Genomic DNA, 21,496 nt, shown 5'->3' with positions numbered 1-21,496 from the left:
ATATCGATGTTACACCATTAACCTTGTGTTATATGAAACTCGATGCGCCATTGTCATGATACTCGTGTTAGACCGACCTCTCTTCTGTCCTGTCAGCCTGGTACTATGAATATTAACTATTGCATTCATTAACAAAACTTTACATTAATAAAAATGTAACCAATCGCTATCTGTACATGGAATATATATGAAAAAAAAAATATATATTGGACTTTACCAACGTAATAGAACCCAAAACAATAATAGTTAGACTTGGTCTGTACGACAGTGCATTTGTACGAAGATCTAAGATTTGAAAGCATTTAACAGATTTGGTAAGGTAAGGTACTCTTTGCACAACTTATGTAAGTTATCGATATATGTAAGTTATATGTATCGTTTTTTTATCGATACATTATCTTTTTTTTTTTTAATTTATAGTAACATGTGCCGCTTCTTTTGATGCGACATCCTTTTGACCTATTTTTTGTTAATTATCCTGTACATGTGTTTCCTTAATTTTCTTTTTATTATCCGCTTTTACTACTACCTTACTACTACTACTACTATTATATACTACCTTATACTACTTACTACTTCTATTTATTACTATACCTATAATATCCTAATTATACATACATATTTACACTACTTATTCTTATTACTTATGGTTTTCAGGACGCTTGTTGCATATTCTAAAAATATTTATCTATCATATTCACCTGTCATTAATTTTGGGAAATTTTCTAATTTTATTTCCATGTCAAGTAAATTTTCATAATCAAATATTTTTCTGCCAAACATGAGGCATTTCGTTATAATATGTATCACAGACTGCGATGTTACATCGTCACACGGGCAGTGATCGGAGTCTATTACCTTAAATCTATGCAGGTAGATAGGATATCGATTGTAACAGGGTAACCGTGCCGATACATATAGTCATAATAATAATAATAATCTTAGGACAATTCACACAGCGCCATCTAGACCCAAGTTAAGCTAGCTAAAGCTTGTGTTATGGGTAATAGATAACTGATACAAATACATAGATAATTATTTTATTCGACCCACCCAGACCGATACAAACAATCATACTCATGAATACAAATGTTTGTACCGTGCGAGGAATCGAACCCGCGATTATCGGACGTAAAGCGGTGTGCTAGACCGCTAGACCACCGAGATCGTCATATAAACAGTAATATACTCAGTTTTTTTTTATAAAATAAGGAACACAAAAGAATAACTTAAATTTCATATCCATTTTCCAAATGCCTCTCTGCAAACTTAATGTTAGCATGCAAGAAAAGTACTTTAAGTACAGAACTTACAGCAAACATTTTCGTATGTTGTTTAAAGATTATCCAACATAATTTAAAAGTGTAATATGCAAGAATATGTTTTAGGTGTTATCATCGCTTAGCGGAAAACAATAACGGTATTAAAATCAACATATATCAACACTATATATTTTATACATATATATCTAGCGACGAAGAATATAAGATTTTAGAAAATTCATACTCTAATGGAGTGAAAAGAAGGTTAAAAGTTTTTTTTATTTTAGTCTTGGAGATTGAGAATACGCAGACGGCGTACTTGGAGGAAAGTGGAAAGTTTGTATAAAAGTGTGTAGAAAAATTAATAATTCTAGTTTAGGCTTTTTTTTGTGGAAATTACTTAAGAGTTTCCACCTAAACACATCTTGTATTATACATGTATATGATACGTATAAAACATGTTCAAAGTGAAAAATAAAATCATTCATTATAAACGAATGATTTTGTGAGGAGACTAGATGACCCGGAAAATGTTATTTCTTAAATATGAGAGAACTTTTTTAACGTTCGTCGCAACTCTCTAAATATTTTTTTTTTTTCATAAAACCTGCAGGAGAACTGTCATGAATAAATGATTTTTAATATTTTTAGATCATTCTTTACAAATAATAATAATAAATAAATTTACTTCACCACAGATATACATAATCATAGGTCTAAAATTTACATTTTTGTTCCGTGAACAATTGCAATCAGTCTGTCTTGAAGGAAAAAGGACTACATTTCAGTAGCCAGTACTCACCTCTCGTAATGTTGATTACAAACGAAATATCTAAACTTTATTTTTTTCTATACCTTGACAATTCACACAGCGCCATCTAGTCCCAAGTTAAGCAGGGCTTGTGTTATGGATACTAGACAACTGATACAAATACATATATATATTTTTTTATAAATAATATATAATATACATAGAAAACAGGCAGACCGATACAAACAATCATACTTATGAATGTTAGCACCGTGCGAGGAATCGAACCCGCAACCATGGGAAGTAAAGTGGTAGGCTTAACCGCTACATCACTGAGACCGTCATTAGTTTACATGTATCTATTACAAGGCACTAATAAAACTAGGTGTCAGTTTTAACAGGTGCGTGATACGTCGGATATATTAAAAACAAACATTAAACAGAAAACTCGTAAAGCTGGTTGTGGAGATACGTACGTGTAACAAACTACCACATGTCTAACGATGACTTTTATTTCTGTGCAGATACTGTTAGTATGCAGATAAGATTATATGGATACTTCATTAGCATCTAATGGACAGACAGACACACCCGTTGCTATTATTAGAGTACCGTAAATATAAGAGCCCTTATCTTATTCATGTGAACATATATCTATTTAGAATTTTACATTTTTTTTATAAATGTAAAGGTTTGTGGACCTATATATGACGGCCTCGGTAACCTACCTGTTTAGCACACCGTTTTGCTTCCGATTGTCGCGGGTTCGATACCTCGCACGGGGCAAACTTGTATTCACGAGTAGAATTTCTCTACTTGTTCTATACTATAGCACGCATCTATTATATATATAAACCTACCTCACGAATCACTCTATCTATATGTAAAAACGTATTTATAACAAAAAGTTGTCTAGTACGCAAAACACAAGCTCCATATAACAATTTATAAGTGATAGCTGAGCTAGAACTGTGAGTACATAATATACAAAAATACAATCATATATTTAATTGTTCGTAATTTCCGGGCATCGAACTCGCGGTCATATTTTGCGAAACTGATGCGTAATTTTTTATTTAATTAATGATTAACACTGTTTGAGAATTGATAAGAGAGTGCTAAGACTGTTATATTGCTATACTTGCTTGTATTAAGAGATAAAGTAGGCATTTAACTGAGCAAACAGTGTTTATGGTATGAAGAACAAATATGTTTAACATAAAAAATTAATAGACAATACTTACGACGACGATTGTCGACGAAAGTTGCGTACCTTTATCTCACTTTTTTATATTACGATGGTGGCAAACAAGCATACGGCCTTGTATGGCCTGGCCTGGCCTGGCCTTACTTACTCCTGTGGCCAAATAGCTTGCTTGGTATGCTGTGTTTCAGTCGGAGAAAGAGATATGATAGAGACAGTGAAATTAATAAGTGTTACCATAACACTAATGAAAAAAAAGATGTCCAGTTGTGACGGCTACTAGAAAAGAAAGATGTATGGCAATTTCCAAATAAAGCGACAATGGCTAAACAAAGAACAAAAAACCAAAGAAAATTTTATTGTATAATCATTTAAAATTTTTCCTTTAACTGATTAATCTGCAATAATATTGCGGATTACAATATTAACAATAAATGTGAATATTATGTTATTATATTAGAATATATATTATTATAATAATGTAATGATTTATTAAATAAGTTCACATTTCATATCTGCAAACTCCGACAAGAGTTTTGGACGACAAAGATTGTAAATATTGAGAAAATATTATATTGTAAAAAGATTATAGACTTCACCAACTGTAGTTTATACATTTCAATAAAATTAAGAGTATATTCGTACGTGTCATTAAGTTTATTTTTATAAGACAAAAAGTTGAGGAAACTCTCAAAGGTCATGTGTTATTTTCACTCTTTACTTGTCGAGTTTATTTGGCGTGTTGCCAGCCCTACGTAGGGCTGACTTTTATAAGACACTAAAACGTACAAAACGTCGTACATTTTTCTTGTATATAACTGGAATAGAAAATAAGTTAAGTATACCTATCCTAGGGAACTGTCGTCTATATAAGCATACTTGATACTGACTAATACTAAAACAAATATTTAAAAAAATTGAAAATCCACTGTAAGGTTTTAACTTTAAAGTCTATTTTCTAAATGTATATTTTGAGTTAATGCACTATTGTATTAAACTTGTGAATTACATATAATCTGGTGGGGAAGAGGATTGTTGGTAAAGGGGTTTAATATAATATTGCCATTATTATATCATTTCAGATCGACCTGCACGCTGAACTCTTGGAAACTATCGTAGTTATTTCCTAGTGATTTCACTATGACTAGCTAACGGACCTGAATCCATGTTCATTTTATCATCCTCCACTGATGCCCCATCAGCATGTACCATTACCACGGACGATAGCAGCACTTCATTACCATTCTTTCCTTGGAGGACTAAGCTATCCATGCCTCTATAACCTGTACCTTCTCTGCCAAATCTTATATATTCGAATCAATATGTCTGGAGACTGCGGTCTCTCGGAATACCATTATCGTTGTTTCCATTACAAGATAGTTAGTGTCGAAAATATTCGAAGTTTTAAGGCAGCTTGCCTTATTTAGAAAAATAGCTTTTTATAATTTGAAAACTAATATATACTAATGAATGACAACCCTAGTCATGTTGAACGAGCTAAATAATGCAAAGAAAATAGTGGCATTGGGAACGAGCCGCTCTCAAGTCGGTGAGGACCTGTAAATATGAAGGTGGCAGCAAGACGGAAATATATTCCGGCGCAAACGAAGAAACATGGAATAAATATATATAAATAGTCTCGTCATGTCGCTCTTACTTTAGATTTATCATTCCAAAAATAATATACGCTGATAACTGTCGTAGCGATTACTATTACGACCTTGTTCTACATATTGCTTTACTTTCTAATACTTGCGGTTCGACGTATCTTCACTACTATTATGCCGAATGGGGTAGTCAGAGGTATTGTCGGCGGCAATGTGTGTCATAAACGCAACACTTGACATGCCTACATTTTGTTTGGCATATTTGAATACAACGTGGCAGGCGGTAAGATCGCCCATCTTACCGCTATCTTTGGCATTATTGTTGGTTTTATTTTCGGCTTTACGAGTTCTATCACCGCGTAATACAAATAATTACTAATGAGTAGGTAAGACTTTTTAATAAAATAAACTAAATATTTTAAGACAAGATTGTTTATGTAAGGTTGTTTCAAATATTTTATAAAATCAAATAGTATTTATTATTTTTTTTCTAGAAACGCAAGGTACTAAACCTTGCGTTACCGGGGAAGGGTGACAGTGAAGAGTAAACTTACCTGTCCCGTTCACAAACTGAACAGAATTAACAGATAACTAAATCTGTGTGGAGAAGAACATAAGCTACTTATACCGATTAAAAAAATATAGCAGAATTTCGAACATTTTGGAAATCGGCTAACGATAACGATGTTGGAGAAGAAACAACTCTAATGTGGACTACATTAGGTAATAGTTACAAAAACAACTTTAATAGCACTGAAATTGTAAAAGGCAATAACTGATAATTTTACAACCTGTGCATTGTACATAATGATCTAAGCGCTGTGAATAATTTGGCGTTCCTCCAACTACTACTTAAGTGGACTTTAATGCGGTACGTTACAATTGAAATTTCTGTGCGCGAACATTCTGACGTTATGACTTTTTACCACATTAATAAGCTATAAAAACTTTCGTGTTAAAACTCTTTATAACCGCGCAGTAAAGGGTTGCACGGTTTACAGTAAAATTGAGACTGCGACAAAATTACAAGTAAAGAGAACAGCACTTTGAAACTTTGTAAAATTGTTAACGATCGAAAGTAATACGAGAATTACAAAGAGGAAAATTATTTTGTTGTAAAATACTCAACCGATATAAAAAATTGTTGCAATTAGCAACATTATCAACGAGTACCATGAACTGTGTTTTACTTTAAAAATATAAGATATCCCTACAGTATGTATATATTCCTTCGAATTCAAAGCCCTACTCTTTACATAGTACATATAAAACAAAGTCCACACTGTTGTCTTTACGCTTAGATCTTTTAAATTATGTAATGTATTTTAATGTAATTTTCAGCAAGAAATTTGCGTGTTGCTCTTTTGAATAATTTTTTACATTTTTAAGTTTAAATGTGTGAATACGAACTACCTCTCTAGTCACTCTACTCGTATCTATTGCTGAAAACTGCATTGAAATCAGTATCTATATATATATATATCAATAAAAATATATCGGTTCAATTTTATTGCAAAAAATATTATCAAAACGAATTAAAAATCTAAACACCAACATAAAAAGCGGCCAAAGTGGCCAACCAATTTGGTTAATTTGGTTTATTTAGGATCGCGTCTCGTGCTCTGAATGTTAATCCGGGAATTTAATTAACAAATTTAGCAGTTAATTTGCAAATAATGTTTTTAAGAACGTTTTCATTAACCGCGTTACAACTAACTGTATCATTTAATGCGCGGCATTGCTCATTAAATTAACGTCAAAATTATTCTATGTGTTAATTAGCGTCGTAGTTTCAAATCTGTCATTCAAATATGTCCAGCTGTTTATGTGTAATTGTGTAACAAACATACAAATATGATTTCAAATTTATTAATACAGTTAATCTGAACTTAACACCAATAAGTTTATGGTAAATAGGGTATTTACTTTTCTCGACGATTTACTAGTTTGCACTTACACTTACTTGTTGTAGGGGATACATAATAAGAAATATCTACCTTCATCGATTGATCAGTCGATAAATGTGTTACATAAGATGTGTATATAAGTGTGTCTGTGTGTGTGTATGTGTACATAAGTGTGTAATTATTTGTACCAACAAATTTATTAAATAAATTATCTCGCCCCATTTGTTAAAATTTAGCATAAATCGAAAGAATATTACACAAATAATTCGTAAATACAGAACAATTATTGAAGAGCTATTATGACCTAGTTTCTAAATCTACAATAGAAAATATACAGATCAATATAAACAATCATACTCATGAGTACAAATGTTTGTACCATGCGAGGAATCGAACCCGCGACCATCGGGAGTAAAGCTGTTTTCGCATTTACAGTACTTCTGCTTCCGGACGTGGACACAGATATATGAATTAAGGGTATATATCTCTGTATCTGTATATTTTAAGTTACTAACATAGTTTTATAAGTTGTTTACTAACACAATATGGATGTAATCCGAATTAAATAAATAAATAAAATAAAAATAAAATAAGTACCAGTCTTGTGATTGTAAGACAATTTATTTGATCAAATTAGTGTTAATTTGTGAAAGTCCATTTCATTACTTAATATATTTAAATTATTTTGTTAAATTCCGCCACCATAATCATGTGTGGGACTTAGGGCAGAGGAAGGCCGAAAAAGAGATGGATGGACTGTGTGAAAGATGATATGGTAAGACAGGAAGTAAATAACGCGATGACTGCGAACAGGGATGAATGGAAGCGAAAAACATATTACGCCGACCCCAAATAAATGGGATAAGGAAGAAGCAGATGATGATGATGATGATGATATCATGTGTGTGGACTACAAAGTTTATTTACATTGTGTGTGTGTTATGTAGGTGTCTATGTCTAACATTAAGTGAAAATCCAGTGCATGAACAACGATGATGATGACAAACGTGCCACGCACGTTTGTCATTCAAGTAATCGTTTGGTATCTTATTGTATTTTTTTATACCCATTCCATAAAAGACACATTGACTTTTTCTAAACAAAATAATATAGATCCATTAATATAAGACAAGACTTTGACATTATGTTATAGTCGAAAACATATATAAACAAAGTGATAATCCTTGAAGCTGTCTGCATACAAATTTATAGCATTACATATATAAATATTACAATGCAAACGTCGTCCGTTCGCAGTGATGTATAACAAATATATACACGTCTTAGAATGCGAACTGCTGTGCATTCATTTATTGTGATTGCAACATACCTGTGGTATTGTGTATTGAATTTATATAATTCACATTCCAACGATCAGATGGAAATTTTCCTTGCTTTTTCAATTAAATATGATTAGCATATGCCTCCCTCTATATAGTTAAGTACAACAGTTTTAAGATGTAAATATGGTTACATTCAGTTTTAAGTTTATATTGTACTAGCTTTTGCCCGCGGCTTCGCTCGCGTTAATTTATCCCCTTAGGGGTGGAATTTATCAAAATCCTTTCTTAGAGGATGCCTACGTCATAGTAGCTTTATGCATGCAAAGTCTCAGCCCGATCGGTTTAATATTGACAAAGTTTCATACAAACTTTCATGCTCAATTTTATCCCCTTGGGGGTAGAATTGATCAAAATCGTTTCTTAGCGGATGCCTACGTCATAACATCTACCTGCATGCCAAATATCAGCCCGATCCGTCCAGTGGTTTGGGCTATGCGTTGATAGATCACTATGTCAGTCACCTATGAGTTATATATATTTAGATTAATTGAATAAATAAATAAATACTAAGTAATAGGCGTGGTGGGGATTTAAAGAATTAGGTGATACAAAATTATCTGATTCTTCCAATTTACTACTACTAGTATTCCATTAATACTATTAATATATTTAAATCATATAATAATACGGCGCTGTGTGAATGTAATATGAAATGTGAATTGTCCTCAGATATTATTATTAATATTTTTTGCCAAAACAATTCATAAAGATCTTATGTAATGAGTACTAGACAACTGATTGATATACTACTATACCTTTTTTTGTACATAACATACATAGCAAACTCCCAGGCCGATACAAACAATCATACTCGAGAATAAAATGGTTGGAATCGCGCGAGGAATGAATCCGCGACCATCTCAAATAAAGCGAAGTGCTAAACTGTTAGACACAACCGAGGTCGTTAAAAAATTACTTCCTTGCGATAAAATCTATATCAAGTTTCATTAAGATCCGTTCAGACGTTTAGTAGTGAAATGGTAAGTGATTGTCAAATCACACCGAGAGATATATATGATTTCGTACTTATAATATATGTATGTATTGAAATAAACAAGAGAAAACTTTATATCTCAGATAATCGTATTCAGAATATATCCTTTAATTATGAAACAGAGATATTTATTCGATGTCTGGGTTACGAATATTCGAAATGCGTTTCAGGCGATCTTGTGTAGGGAGAATACCAATACATAGTTAAATTGGTAAGAGAAAAGGTAATAATCTCACAGAAAGAAAGACACTTTCGTATTTGTAATATCTGTATGTATTGAATTAAACAAGAGAAAAGTTTATATCTGAGATATTGGTATTCAGAATGTATCCTTTAATTATGTAACATAAATATTCATTAGATGTCTGGGTTATGAATATCCGAAATGCATTTCAAGGGATCTTGTGTACGCAAAATAGCAATACATAGTTAAAATGGTACGTGAAAGAGTAACAACCCCACAGAAAGATAGACATTTCGTATTTGTAATATCTGTATGTATTTAAATAAAGAAGAGGATAGTTTATATCTCAGATATTGGTATTCAGAATGTATCCTTTAATTATGTAACAGAGATATTCATTAGATGTCTGGGTTATGAATATCCGAAATGCGTTTCAAGGGATCTTGTGTACGCAAAATAGCAATACATAGTTAAAATGGTACGTGAAAGAGTAACAACCACACAGAAAGATAGACACTTTCGTATTTGTAATATCTGTATGTATTTAAATAAAGAAGAGGAAAGTTTATATCTCAGATATTGGTATTCAGAATGTATCCTTTAATTCTGTAACAGAGATATTCAATAGATGTCTGGATTACGAATATTCAAAATTTTGCAACGCGTTACGAGGGATTTTGTGTAGGCAGAATACCAATACATATTTAATGTGGTATGTGTTTTCATTCCACACGTATAAGTATCTTAAACTATCAGTCCGAATAATTTGCAGGTGGTAAACATTCTTTTAACGAGAAGTCTAGAAGAAACGCAGATCTACTTGTTACATCTGTACTATTTTAAGAACGCCAAACTATTTATATAACTCGCTTAGTAATAAACTGTACTAAATAAAAAAAATAGTATAAATGTAAAGTAAAATATTACCTAATTGCTAAATTAATACCTTTAAAAATTACATCATTACTGAAGTGTTTTTTAGTGCGAAGTAATATGGGAGAGTTTTTTTTTGCTTTAGCATTCTCTACCAGCCAATTTTTATAGGAGTAGATACTCGTAGACGTACATGATATATTATCCGACACTTATAGTATCTTAACTTATATTTAAATAACTTCCTTTTTACGAATTATGATTAATATGCTTTGATATAGAGATAGATGGGCCCTGAATATAATTATGAACTACTTTTTCTAGAGAAAATAATTTCGGAATGGGGAGAGTTAACGAGAGGAGATAAAATAGTAACTATAAACACAATACACAGATTATCAAAATGTATAGACAATATATAGATAAAAAATATAAACGCGAGTAAAGCCACGGGTACAAGCTAGTAAATAACTAAAAAGTAAAAGACCAAAGACACAAGAGAGATGAATAGACCATTATTATTATGTCAGTAGAGAGTCCGAGTAGGCAGCGAGCCAAGTAATCTGTTACTTAGATGCAGGCTCACCACAATGCCCGCATTTGTCATACCCATTCTGTTATCTATGCTATTATTCTCAATTAAATATGTGATTATTAAATTAAATACATACGGGCAGCTTTTATAACACAATTTATAGAAAATATTTTGATATTTATACAATTGGAATGTCAAACAAACCTATGTTAAGTCGTAACGGTAGTTTATATAGCTATTGTACATTAAAGTTTAAGTTTAAGTTAACCAGTTTTATTTATTTTTTAGCAAGCCAGCCGTCTCCCCTGGAAACCACTGTGTGAATTTACCAAATAGCGTGACTCCCTGCTCATCCTATCATCCTTCACTGGTGCCTCGCCAGTGTTCACCGTTAACGTTGGCAGCTGCACTATTTCAACCTCATTCATAAAAAAACTGTCATCTATATGCATAAAATATATATAGGCGACGATTATTATAGATATATATATATATATATATATATCAATAAACTATAGACACCACGGAATTATGTGACATCCAGTGTACCATACTGCAATTCTCAAGAACGAAGATTTTATGCCTCTATTACGCTATAATTCCAATGCTTCACCTTACAAGCGAAACACATCTTACGAGTACAAGGCAAGCTGCTTAGCGACTGAAATAGGTAACACGGAGGCACCCAACTATACTACACTTTGTACAAAGTCTTCTTCAGTATATTAATTTGTATAAAAATTGATTTAGAACTCGTAATAGTTATTGCGCGAAAGGTTAACAAACATCCGTCCTTACAAACGCAAAAAAAGCAAAAAATTTTAAAGCTCTTATTGAGAAAAATATTACATATAAAAACCAAAGTTTTCGACGTCAGTTGGATGCCGTCTGGAGTATCCGGCACAGATGTCACTGATGTCAAAGACACGGCTTGGCCGCACTCCAACTATTGGGGTGTGTGGTAACATACTGCCTTTTGTGTAATGTAATGTAACCTTTGGTAATTCAATACAAAAATTTATTACACTATTCTTGACGGCCTCGGTGGTCTAGCGGTTTGGCACACCGATTTACTTCCGATGGTCGCGGGTTTGACTCCTCGCACGGTGCAATTGTATTCATGAGTGTGATAGTTTGTATCAGTTTGGGTGTTTTCTACGTACATTATGTATATTTACAATAAAAAATATCTAAGTATCAGTTGTCTAGTACCCATAATACAAGCTCTGCTTACCGTGGGTTTAGAGGGCGGTGTGTTAATTGTCCAGGTTTATTTATTATTATTCATTTATATTCCTACAGATACCTAATTAAAGGTAAGGTTTAATTTATTTGTTTACATATAAATGTACGTGTACAACCTAAAATAAATTGTATAATATTAAAGCACTACAAGACACAATTAGTTCAGTCAGCTCGTGACCACGTCTAGTACAACCTAGTCGAAATGACGAGAAAGGTAAATACCGTAATTTGCCATAAAATTATTCGTGTTAAGACCCGGTTAATAATATAAATAAACTACAACTCATTTCAGTCTAGGTACCCTTGTGTATACAAGTTTTGAGAGTTGTGTCTGTGCTGACCTGCGTCGTGGGTTTATGGTCGAATTTCCACCATTGGACGACCACTTATATATATATAAAATGTACAGTAATCCATAAAAAAACTCACCTTGTGATACGTATCTTTCTGCCAGTTCTTTATTTGCGTCATGACGTCATTGACGAGTCTGTCGCGGACCCCCAAGTGTAGGTCTGATAGCCTTTCCGCCTCCACCATGCCGCCCTTCCATGCCGCTTCCATTGTGCCATATTCAGGACCTGAACATAAAACAATAGCTTACTGTCTATTCAAGGGATCGTTCACCCGTTTGGCAATGATTGTCAGCCATATTTGCGGTGACAAACAATGCCGTAAATATATTTATGTATTGTCTGACGTCATCAATGTTCAGTGGAAAATTAAATTATCGGTTTCTTTTTTAAATACAATAAGAGGTAATTTATATTTCAAGGTAGATACATTATTCATTCATAATTTAAGATCGACGCTCTTGTCGGTGGAGCTCTTCCCACTTTCCATGATCTTCCATCATACTCTTTCGAAGTCACAACTACAATTTTGTCTTTAAATTACAATAATATCTTAATAATAATAAAATAACAATATTGTAACGTGTACATATTCACAGTGCAATCACAGAGTACATTTCTCTACAATTAGTATAATGTCTTTCTAAGAGAGCTTATATTAAGTTTATTTGAATAAAGATTATTTCTACACATCTGGTCGTTTCTTTTTATTCAATCATATTGTTTTCATTTCATGGAAATCCAATAATTTCTAAGTTCTTACATTATGTTCTTTATCCTATATATACAATACATAATGCAACAGTTGCCTCTGACTACACCCTCTTATAATTACATAGTAAAAAATAAAGTCGCTCTGCTGTCTGTTCGCTTACATATTTTAAACTACACAACGGATTTTAATGCAGTTTTAGCAATAGAGAGATTGATTAAAGAGGAAGGTTTATAGGTATAAAACATCCGTGCAAAACCGTGGCGGCTAGCTTTAATATATAAAATACAGTTAATAACACATATACAGTAAATAATAAAATAACATGCATACCATCCATAAATATGTTTTTAAATAATTTGATAAGAATATAATCAGTGCTAATCATTGCAGATACAAATTATTGTGTTTCATTAAACTTGAACTGCTCGATAAACTTATTTAAACATTAAAATAAATAAACACATTCCATTCAATTAGAAACAATTTACGAACTTGTACATTTGATAAAGATGTATCAATTGAACATATTTGCGGCTAGAACTCTCGTCGGTCGATCTGTTTTTAATTAATTGTTATGTGTGTGATGATTCGAGACATTGACAGTGGAGTGTATCAATTGACGATGATTTGCTATTTTATCAACACTGTGTTATGTTATAACTATGTTGTCAATATCATTTACGATATAGTCGTGTGGAATTTGACAGACTTTTATATAATACTCTTATACTATACTATACTTTTATTTTTATACATTTCTCTATGTGAGTATTTTATTGAACTGCAAGTTGGTAGTTTGTATTTACACACTTCAACTTAAAAATGTTAAATAACAACAAAATTATTTAAAAGAGCAAGATGCAAATTTCTTGCTCATTCCTCTTGTGATGAGATGTTGTTCAAATCATGTCAATATTTAAAAATAATAATTAATAAAAAGACACATGTTCGACAACCCTGAATTATGTAATTACACATGTACAGGGCGTGCCCAATCGACTGCTTAATAAACAAACCAGTCTCATCGTTGCGCGGCGGTCGGGCGTCGTAGTCGCGTCGTTGTCGCAAGCCGTAGGTACTTTCACAACTCGATTTACAGTGCAACGTAACAAGTGCAGCGAGAAATGACCGATTCGCATACCGCTCTAAATTCAATCGGGCGACACTTTCGATTTTCGAACAAGGTTTCGCGACCAGGGTTGCCAACCCCATTATACTGTAGGTATTTCCATAGGAGTTCGAAAAAAAGTAATGTAATAAATTAAAAGTAATGTTATTTGAAATTGTCACCTCGAATTGTTCTAGCTGTGACGTCACGCAAGAGATCCGTATTTTAATAAAAATATTTTATATTATAGAATAAAATAGAAATAATCTTTATTTAAATAAAATTAATACAAGCATTTTTGAATAGTCAAATAATTATTTTTTTTATTCTCATTCGGATACTGCACGTTTGGAAAATAGACTGATGACAAGAAGAATATATATAGCTATAGTCCAAGTTACCCACTAAAACATATTGTTTCAATAACAGAAAACTGACAAGTATTTTATTTATTCAGTTTATATTTTTTTAAATATAAATTTCTCGAAAAATCTATAGCAAAATTTTAATGGTAACATTAGAACAGAATCGAGTCTATCATAAAATATCTTAAAGTAATAAAATGATTACCTTTTGATTAAATAATAGAAAATTAAAACTTAAATATTTGAATTAGTTTTGAAAGAGTTTCTCAACACAAAAATCTTGCCATATTTCGCATTGCAGTACACAGAGGATGTTTTAAACTGACGTTTCTAACACCTACCATGATTCATTTGTGTAGTGATTTACCATACAATTATTTCGTGCGCGGAACGAGATGTGGCAACCCTAATTGACAGCGAAAATTGCACTCACATACGCGTCGTAATTACGGTACGCGATTCGTAAACGAACACTCGTCCGTGTACCGAATACATCAGCGGTTATCGAATCCCGATTCGGTACTCGTGATGGGCTTTCGATTTCTTTGCATTCGAATTGCAACAGGTGATGTAACAATGAAAAAATTTCAAGTGAAATTTGCGAACACTACGTGAATATAAACACTTTTTCTTTAAAAATCATAAATTTCAATTGATTTTAAACAAGCAATCTGACCAGGCTTCGCACGAGTATTTCAACAAATTGAAACAAAACTTACCTCAGAAATTAGTCAGTTCAAAAATGAAAACCGCATTTAAATGAGTTCTATAATTTATGACATTATCGTGAATATACAGACAGATACAGCGGCGAACTTTGTTTTATAATATGTATAGATATTTAAAATAGAAATAACACTAATTACGAAACTACTGTTTGTTTTATAATCTATATTAGATGTAAATTATCTAAGATTAAACTACAAATGGGGACGTCTTATAAATCAATCCAGCTATGACAATGCTGACGAAGAGAGGGAAGGGGTAGGGGGGGTAAATAATGATTAAATTCCTGTGACGTCTGTATTGATGGTCTCTAATGATCAAGAAAGGTCTTCTTAGACGACTACATATGCAACACCAATAAGCTATACGAGGACCTGTTAATTTAATTAACACTTAGATTTCTATCCTCTTTCTCTGGCGAGTGTTAGGTAAGTTCGGTTGTTGTCTGTAGTTACCAAATATGAGTAATTAGTACTCATACTTGGTAACGTGTTTGATAACGTTTATATACGTTTACGTTTATAACGTTTATTACGATAAATAACTTTAAAAAGATCAACAAAACATAATAATTTGCAAAATCACAACATTACTATATTTGAATTAATAAGAAATATATATTTATTCATTTATGTATGTATATAACTATAATATAATATATATGTATTTATTTCGATAATTTTACATCCCCTCCATAGGAACACATTATACAATTAAAACTTTGGCTGTATCAAATCGCGGCTGAAGTACTGCATAATATATTTATAATACAAAAAAAATGAGATAATAAAAACAGTAGAGAAACAAATATATTTAATAAAAAAAAAACGTGTTTGATACGAATGTAAAGAAAATGTTTGTTTAAATATAGATTTGATTATTAACGTATGTAAAAGCATCACACTTGAGAGGCAAGTCCTAATTTTAGAAATTTTTTTTTTCTTTTTTGTCAAGAGAAACATGATCATATAAAATGAAGAAAATACTTTAAAATTCTCGATTCCTCGCACGGTATAAACGTTACACGATCCGAGTTACATGTTCCAACTTATTTATTTATAGTTTTTTACAACTATTTTTGATTACAATTTATTCACATAAAACAATATAGAAAATTTCGTAAAGCCATCAATCAAAATTAGGCTCTATTAACATTATGATAAATACATTTTCACAAAAACTCTTCTTTTATAACCCCAAATTCATCGCGTGATAATAATAAGCAGGAAAACCATTATCGAATTTATTTATAATTCAATGCCACGGTTGAGCGCAAAGAAATAATCTGTGCAATTAGGAGCAGACGACTCGGCTGCAACGATTCGATTAATGAAACAACATTCCGATTGTGTAATCGATACATCGGATCGGATTACCTTCTTTAATATTCACATAATCCGATTGCGTGTTCATTTGCGAAAACTGTATTCGATTAATTTGTATAGTGGATCAAAACTAAGGTCAACAAAATTCGAATGAATAAGTTAGTAGTAGTTAGTAAATAGTAAGTTTTGACATGTATGACGGTCTCGGTAGTCTAACGGTTTAGCACACCGCCTTACTTGTGTCGCGGGTTCAATTCCTCGCATGGTGAAATTTTTTATTTCTTGAGTATAATTGTTTGTATTGATCTGGGTATTTTCTACTTATATTATATATATATTTGCAAAAAAAAAGTATCTACGTATTTATGGGACTAGATGGCGCTGTGTGAATTGTCCTGAGATATTATTACGATTATTTTATTTGGAGTTTTTTTCAAAGTCACGTTATCATGTGACATCCATGACACCATTCATTAGTTGCCATTCCGGAGAACTAAGAAATACCTCTTAACCTGTAATTTCATTGCCTTGTCAAAATGAAATACTTCGTAGCTGAAAAAAGGTATACAGAGATATCTACGTACATTACTATTCACAAAGACACACATATACCACATAACAATCTCATACTAGTTTTAATTTTATTTACATTGTTAATAATACAATATAGACTACACCTATATAGACTCGTCGTTAAAGGCTCTAACTGAATAGCAGAGAGGGTCTACTCACTATGAGTTGTAGACCGTTTTGTCTCGATTAATTTACCTTATAATTTTATTATAAGCTGCAATTGTTATAATTTTTTATTTGCTAAAAATAAAGATATATAGGTTTTCTTTTATATGTCATAAAAGAAGGTAATACTCACCCACACGGGCCTTTGCCAAGTGTGGAAGAGATTGCACTCTGTGAAGATGTTATTATTGTGGAAGTAAGAAATTTTCTGTTTATGCGACAGGTATTTAGTATTATAGCTTAAATAGATATATATTACTAGGATGAATATTTAGTGTTTGCATATTATTATATGTTTCAATATAGGGACTATGAGAGCAGTGGCAATATTTCACCTTGAATAATTAAGCAACATAATGATTATATATTATCAAACGATCGATTCATCAAATGGTTTATTGGTTAACGTGACATTCGTATATATCGATTAATATTCGCGTATAACAGTCTGACACCTTAAGCTTGTGTAATAAGTTTAAGCTGACGACATACAGCCGTACTCTTCATGGACTACTACACACTGGATCGGTATAGCAATCTTACTAATATTATAAATGCGTGTTTGAGTATAGATGGATATTTGTTACTCTTTCACGTAAAAACTACTCAACATATTTTGATTAAACTGTACAGTAATAGCTTAAATATCAGACAAACACATAGGCTACAAATTTCACAGGATGTCACCGCTAACAAAGCTAGTATTTTATAGTAACTAGGTGATTTGACAAACTTTGTTTTACTATATAAATTATATCTAATAATAAAAATCTTTGGATAGGCCCACCCTTATTTCTAAAGTAAATACCCTACAAGCTATTCAGATCTACCAAATATAATGACTAGTATATGGTGAAAAAATAGTAGTGTGTTTCAAACAAACACATTTTCTTGGATGGTTTAATTATATTCGCATAAAACAGATCATAGTTGCCAATCGCAGTGGATCGTTAAATCGATTGCGTTGGAAACATGATTGCTCTACAACCCACTGAGATAATACGATTGGCAAATAACTCAATAGCACATTCTAGTTTACACACAGTAAGCAGAAATTATATTGTTTAGTATTGATATGAAAGAATACATTAAAAATACATTAAATGTAGATATGTTTCGTATATATCTCTATGGCGATTATAAATACCGTTAACAACACACCATACAATTCAGTTAGGTGGCATTAGCGCATATTCGAAACGAAATAAAAAGCATTGTAAAATGTTATGTGACTCTAAATACAAAATGTCATAAGAATAGATAAGCCGTTTCGGAGCAGTTTTGTTACAAACACTGAGATACGAGAATTTTATATATTAGACACTAGCTACCCACCCCAGCTTTGCACGGATATACAACGTACATATAAACCTTCCTTTTGAATAACTCTATATATTTAAAAAACTGCTTCAAGATCCGTTGCGTAGTTTTAAAGATCCGTCCCTATGTATGCTACATAGGGACGGATAGACAGCGACAGCGACAGTGACTTTGTTTTATACTATGTAATCATGCATAAGAAGCCATAGAAGGATAGAAACATCAATTATATAACATCTATTCGTCGCAAATTAGATTTGATCCCGATTCGCGTCAAAAGACAGCATACAGCGAATCAAATTACAGAACCCCGCTCCTATTATTCTAAATCTAAAATTCGGCCTCGTTGGTCTAGCGGTTTAGCACACCAACTTACTTCCGATGGTCGTAGGTTCGATTCCTCGCACGGCACAAACATTTGTACTCATGAGTATGATTGTTTGTACCACTGTGGGTGTTTTCTACGTATAATATGTATTTACGAAAAAAATATATTATGTATTTGTATCAGTTATCTATCATAACACAATCTTTAGCTAGTTTAACTTGGGACGAGATGGCGCTGTGTGAATTGTCCTGAGTTTATTATTACTATTATTATTTTGGAGACGGTAAAAACGAACCCCAACTCAATTTATGCAATGCAACGAACTTGCCACTGTGATGTATCGGTCATGTAACAATAAAACAATGATTATGCCATACAAACAGACACTGTATTGAGTCATACAGCAGTTATACAAAGTGTGCTTTCATAATCGTTGCAGCTGACTACTTGAAGCGTGTTTATACATATCCGGTCGAAACATACAAATATACAAACAGTAGTAATCACATGTTCTAATAATAACCGTTTTCTCTTTTATGCTCCGCCCCATTTTGCCATATTCTCCTCACTTTATTTAAATATTAATATAATAATTATATGATAAACTGATAACAATAATATTGTACCTATTTCCGCCACTCCACAATTCTTCTCAGTAACTCAAAGGTTGACTGGAAGAAATCCCTCTTTTGGGATACAGGTCCAACATTGTATACATTTCTTTTTTAAGTCAACTGTGTCCTTTTACTTATTATGTTATTGTACAATAAATTATTACAAACAAACAATACTTTCAAAACTGTAGTCTCAATGGCAAGTGAACGCCATCCTTAAAATAGCCATACAGAAATATAAATGACTTTACTGAAATAAACTTACTATATCCACTTTTGAATAGTCATACTACCACTTTAATTCTAATATAATTGTTTAAATTCTACCACTCATTCGAAAAGTGGACTCATCACAAAAAGAACTAGCAAGAACAATATCTATTTCAAAGAACAGGACGCAACTTGCCTGTTGCTCTTTGAAATACATTTTGTTATTATATATTTTTAACATTACTTGTGGATATTAAAAAAATAAAATAGGTATATAAGCAACAAAATAAACCAGTCTTAGTTATCAGAGCTACAAATCCCTACAAGAAAGCTTGTAGGGATTTGTAGCTCTGATTACATTTCAAAAGAAAAGGACAAAAATGGATTTAAATACTGAGATTAGAATCCAGAATAGTCCTGGACTATAAAACAAGGTTCCAAAGCCAGTAGTCCTCGAGCCAGAGGCTTTTTTCGTCAATTATTTCCTCCCGATCGAAAACTTCTAAAATTGTTAAGAAAGTTTGGTTATGAAGCTTCGTGAAAGTCAGCTTCGATTCCGAGGGTGGATTGAGGCGTAGCACCCTATCAAATGTAAAAAACATTCAGTCATTTCCTTCGACTTCAAATTGCTATCAAATTTGTAAACCAATATACTGAAGACACAAAATAGACAGTCAGCTGACTATGTTTTGGTTTAACAATTTCGAAATTTTGGACCGGGAGGAAATTGGTTACCTTGACCAGTTCCTAGCTTGCGATACATAGGCAATGATACTCTAATATGTACTAACCTTTTTCAATTAGATCGTTCCACTTCTTAGCCCATCCCCTCAAACTCTTCGCGTATGTCTTCTCAATGTCGGCGCGCTCCTGCACCAGCGCTTGCAGTTCACCACATAGCCGGTGGCCGTCGTCGATCCGTCGGGTGGTACGTTTGTAGTTGCCCGGCTCCCAGAAGGAGTCCGAGGTGACTGCGAGCAATGCCTGCTCGTCGCTGTGATGAGACATGGCGGTGCGACACTCACACACCGCCCCTCTGTAACAAACATACCAAATATATAAATATGTCTTCACAATTATAGTCCCAGATGGAGTAGTTAGAGAGCCGTTTCTTTTTTATGGATGATAATGGAATGTTTTACCCGCCTGCGCTAACGGTTTACGCTGGCGGGGCACCAGTGGAGTACGATAAGACGAGCATGAGGGCAGATCAGTCAGCCCATCATGACAAATTTACAAAGAATTTATGACGATGGTTTCCAGAGGAAACCACGAAGACGATCTTTGTATTAGTTAGGATTGTTGTCGGTGGTTCAATCGTTCAATATAAATGGATAAAATTTCGGTGTAGATCAGAATAATACTCACAATTTAGGATTTAGATCGGGGTAGTGAACCCAACACACAATGCTCTCAAAAAAAAAATGTTTCTATTTATTTCTTAAATATAAAAATATTACAACAGATTAAACTTATGTATATATATTTAGTCTGTGTTGTGTTTCAATTATTGTTGCATTTCTTATAAGATATATGTATGAAGCAATACAGTCGTGAGAAATAGTTACAAGTAATACATACTTTTTATAAATGTACCATGTACACTATTATAAAACTATTTTTATTTTATTAACCTAATAGAAGCCAATACAATTATAGTTCGATAATACATAATATTATTTAAGTAATTCGCAATAAATAAATATGTTATATATACATATCTTAATTATACAGCAAAAAACCTAAAATTAAAACCTCTAAAAAATATAATATATTAACTAAAATATATTAT

General features: G+C 32.4%; 1 protein-coding gene across 3 annotated transcripts in view; it reads right to left on the bottom strand.

Annotated features, from left to right (window-relative positions):
• Window positions 1-21,496, bottom strand: part of LOC131853935 (protein kinase C and casein kinase substrate in neurons protein 1) — a 124,734-nt gene that overhangs the window by 46,017 nt on the left and 57,221 nt on the right. For 2 of the 3 annotated variants that reach the window (XM_059205024.1, XM_059205026.1), the window contains 2 exons: window positions 20,496-20,740; window positions 12,335-12,483 (listed from right to left, as the gene is read on the bottom strand). In XM_059205024.1, the coding sequence (XP_059061007.1) occupies window positions 12,335-12,483; window positions 20,496-20,712 (366 nt within the window). In that variant the 5' untranslated portion in view covers window positions 20,713-20,740. Of the gene's footprint in view, window positions 1-12,334; window positions 12,484-20,495; window positions 20,741-21,496 lie in introns of those variants that run through there. The other variant, XM_059205025.1, reaches the window with a different exon arrangement.

The sequence above is a fragment of the Achroia grisella genome, unplaced genomic scaffold (assembly GCF_030625045.1).
Source record: "Achroia grisella isolate CSIRO2021 unplaced genomic scaffold, CSIRO_AGI_Agris_v1 utg918, whole genome shotgun sequence".
NCBI lineage: Eukaryota > Metazoa > Arthropoda > Insecta > Lepidoptera > Pyralidae > Achroia > Achroia grisella.
The sequence above is the reverse complement of the archived record's forward strand: the minus strand, read 5'-3'. Positions and strand labels throughout refer to the sequence as shown.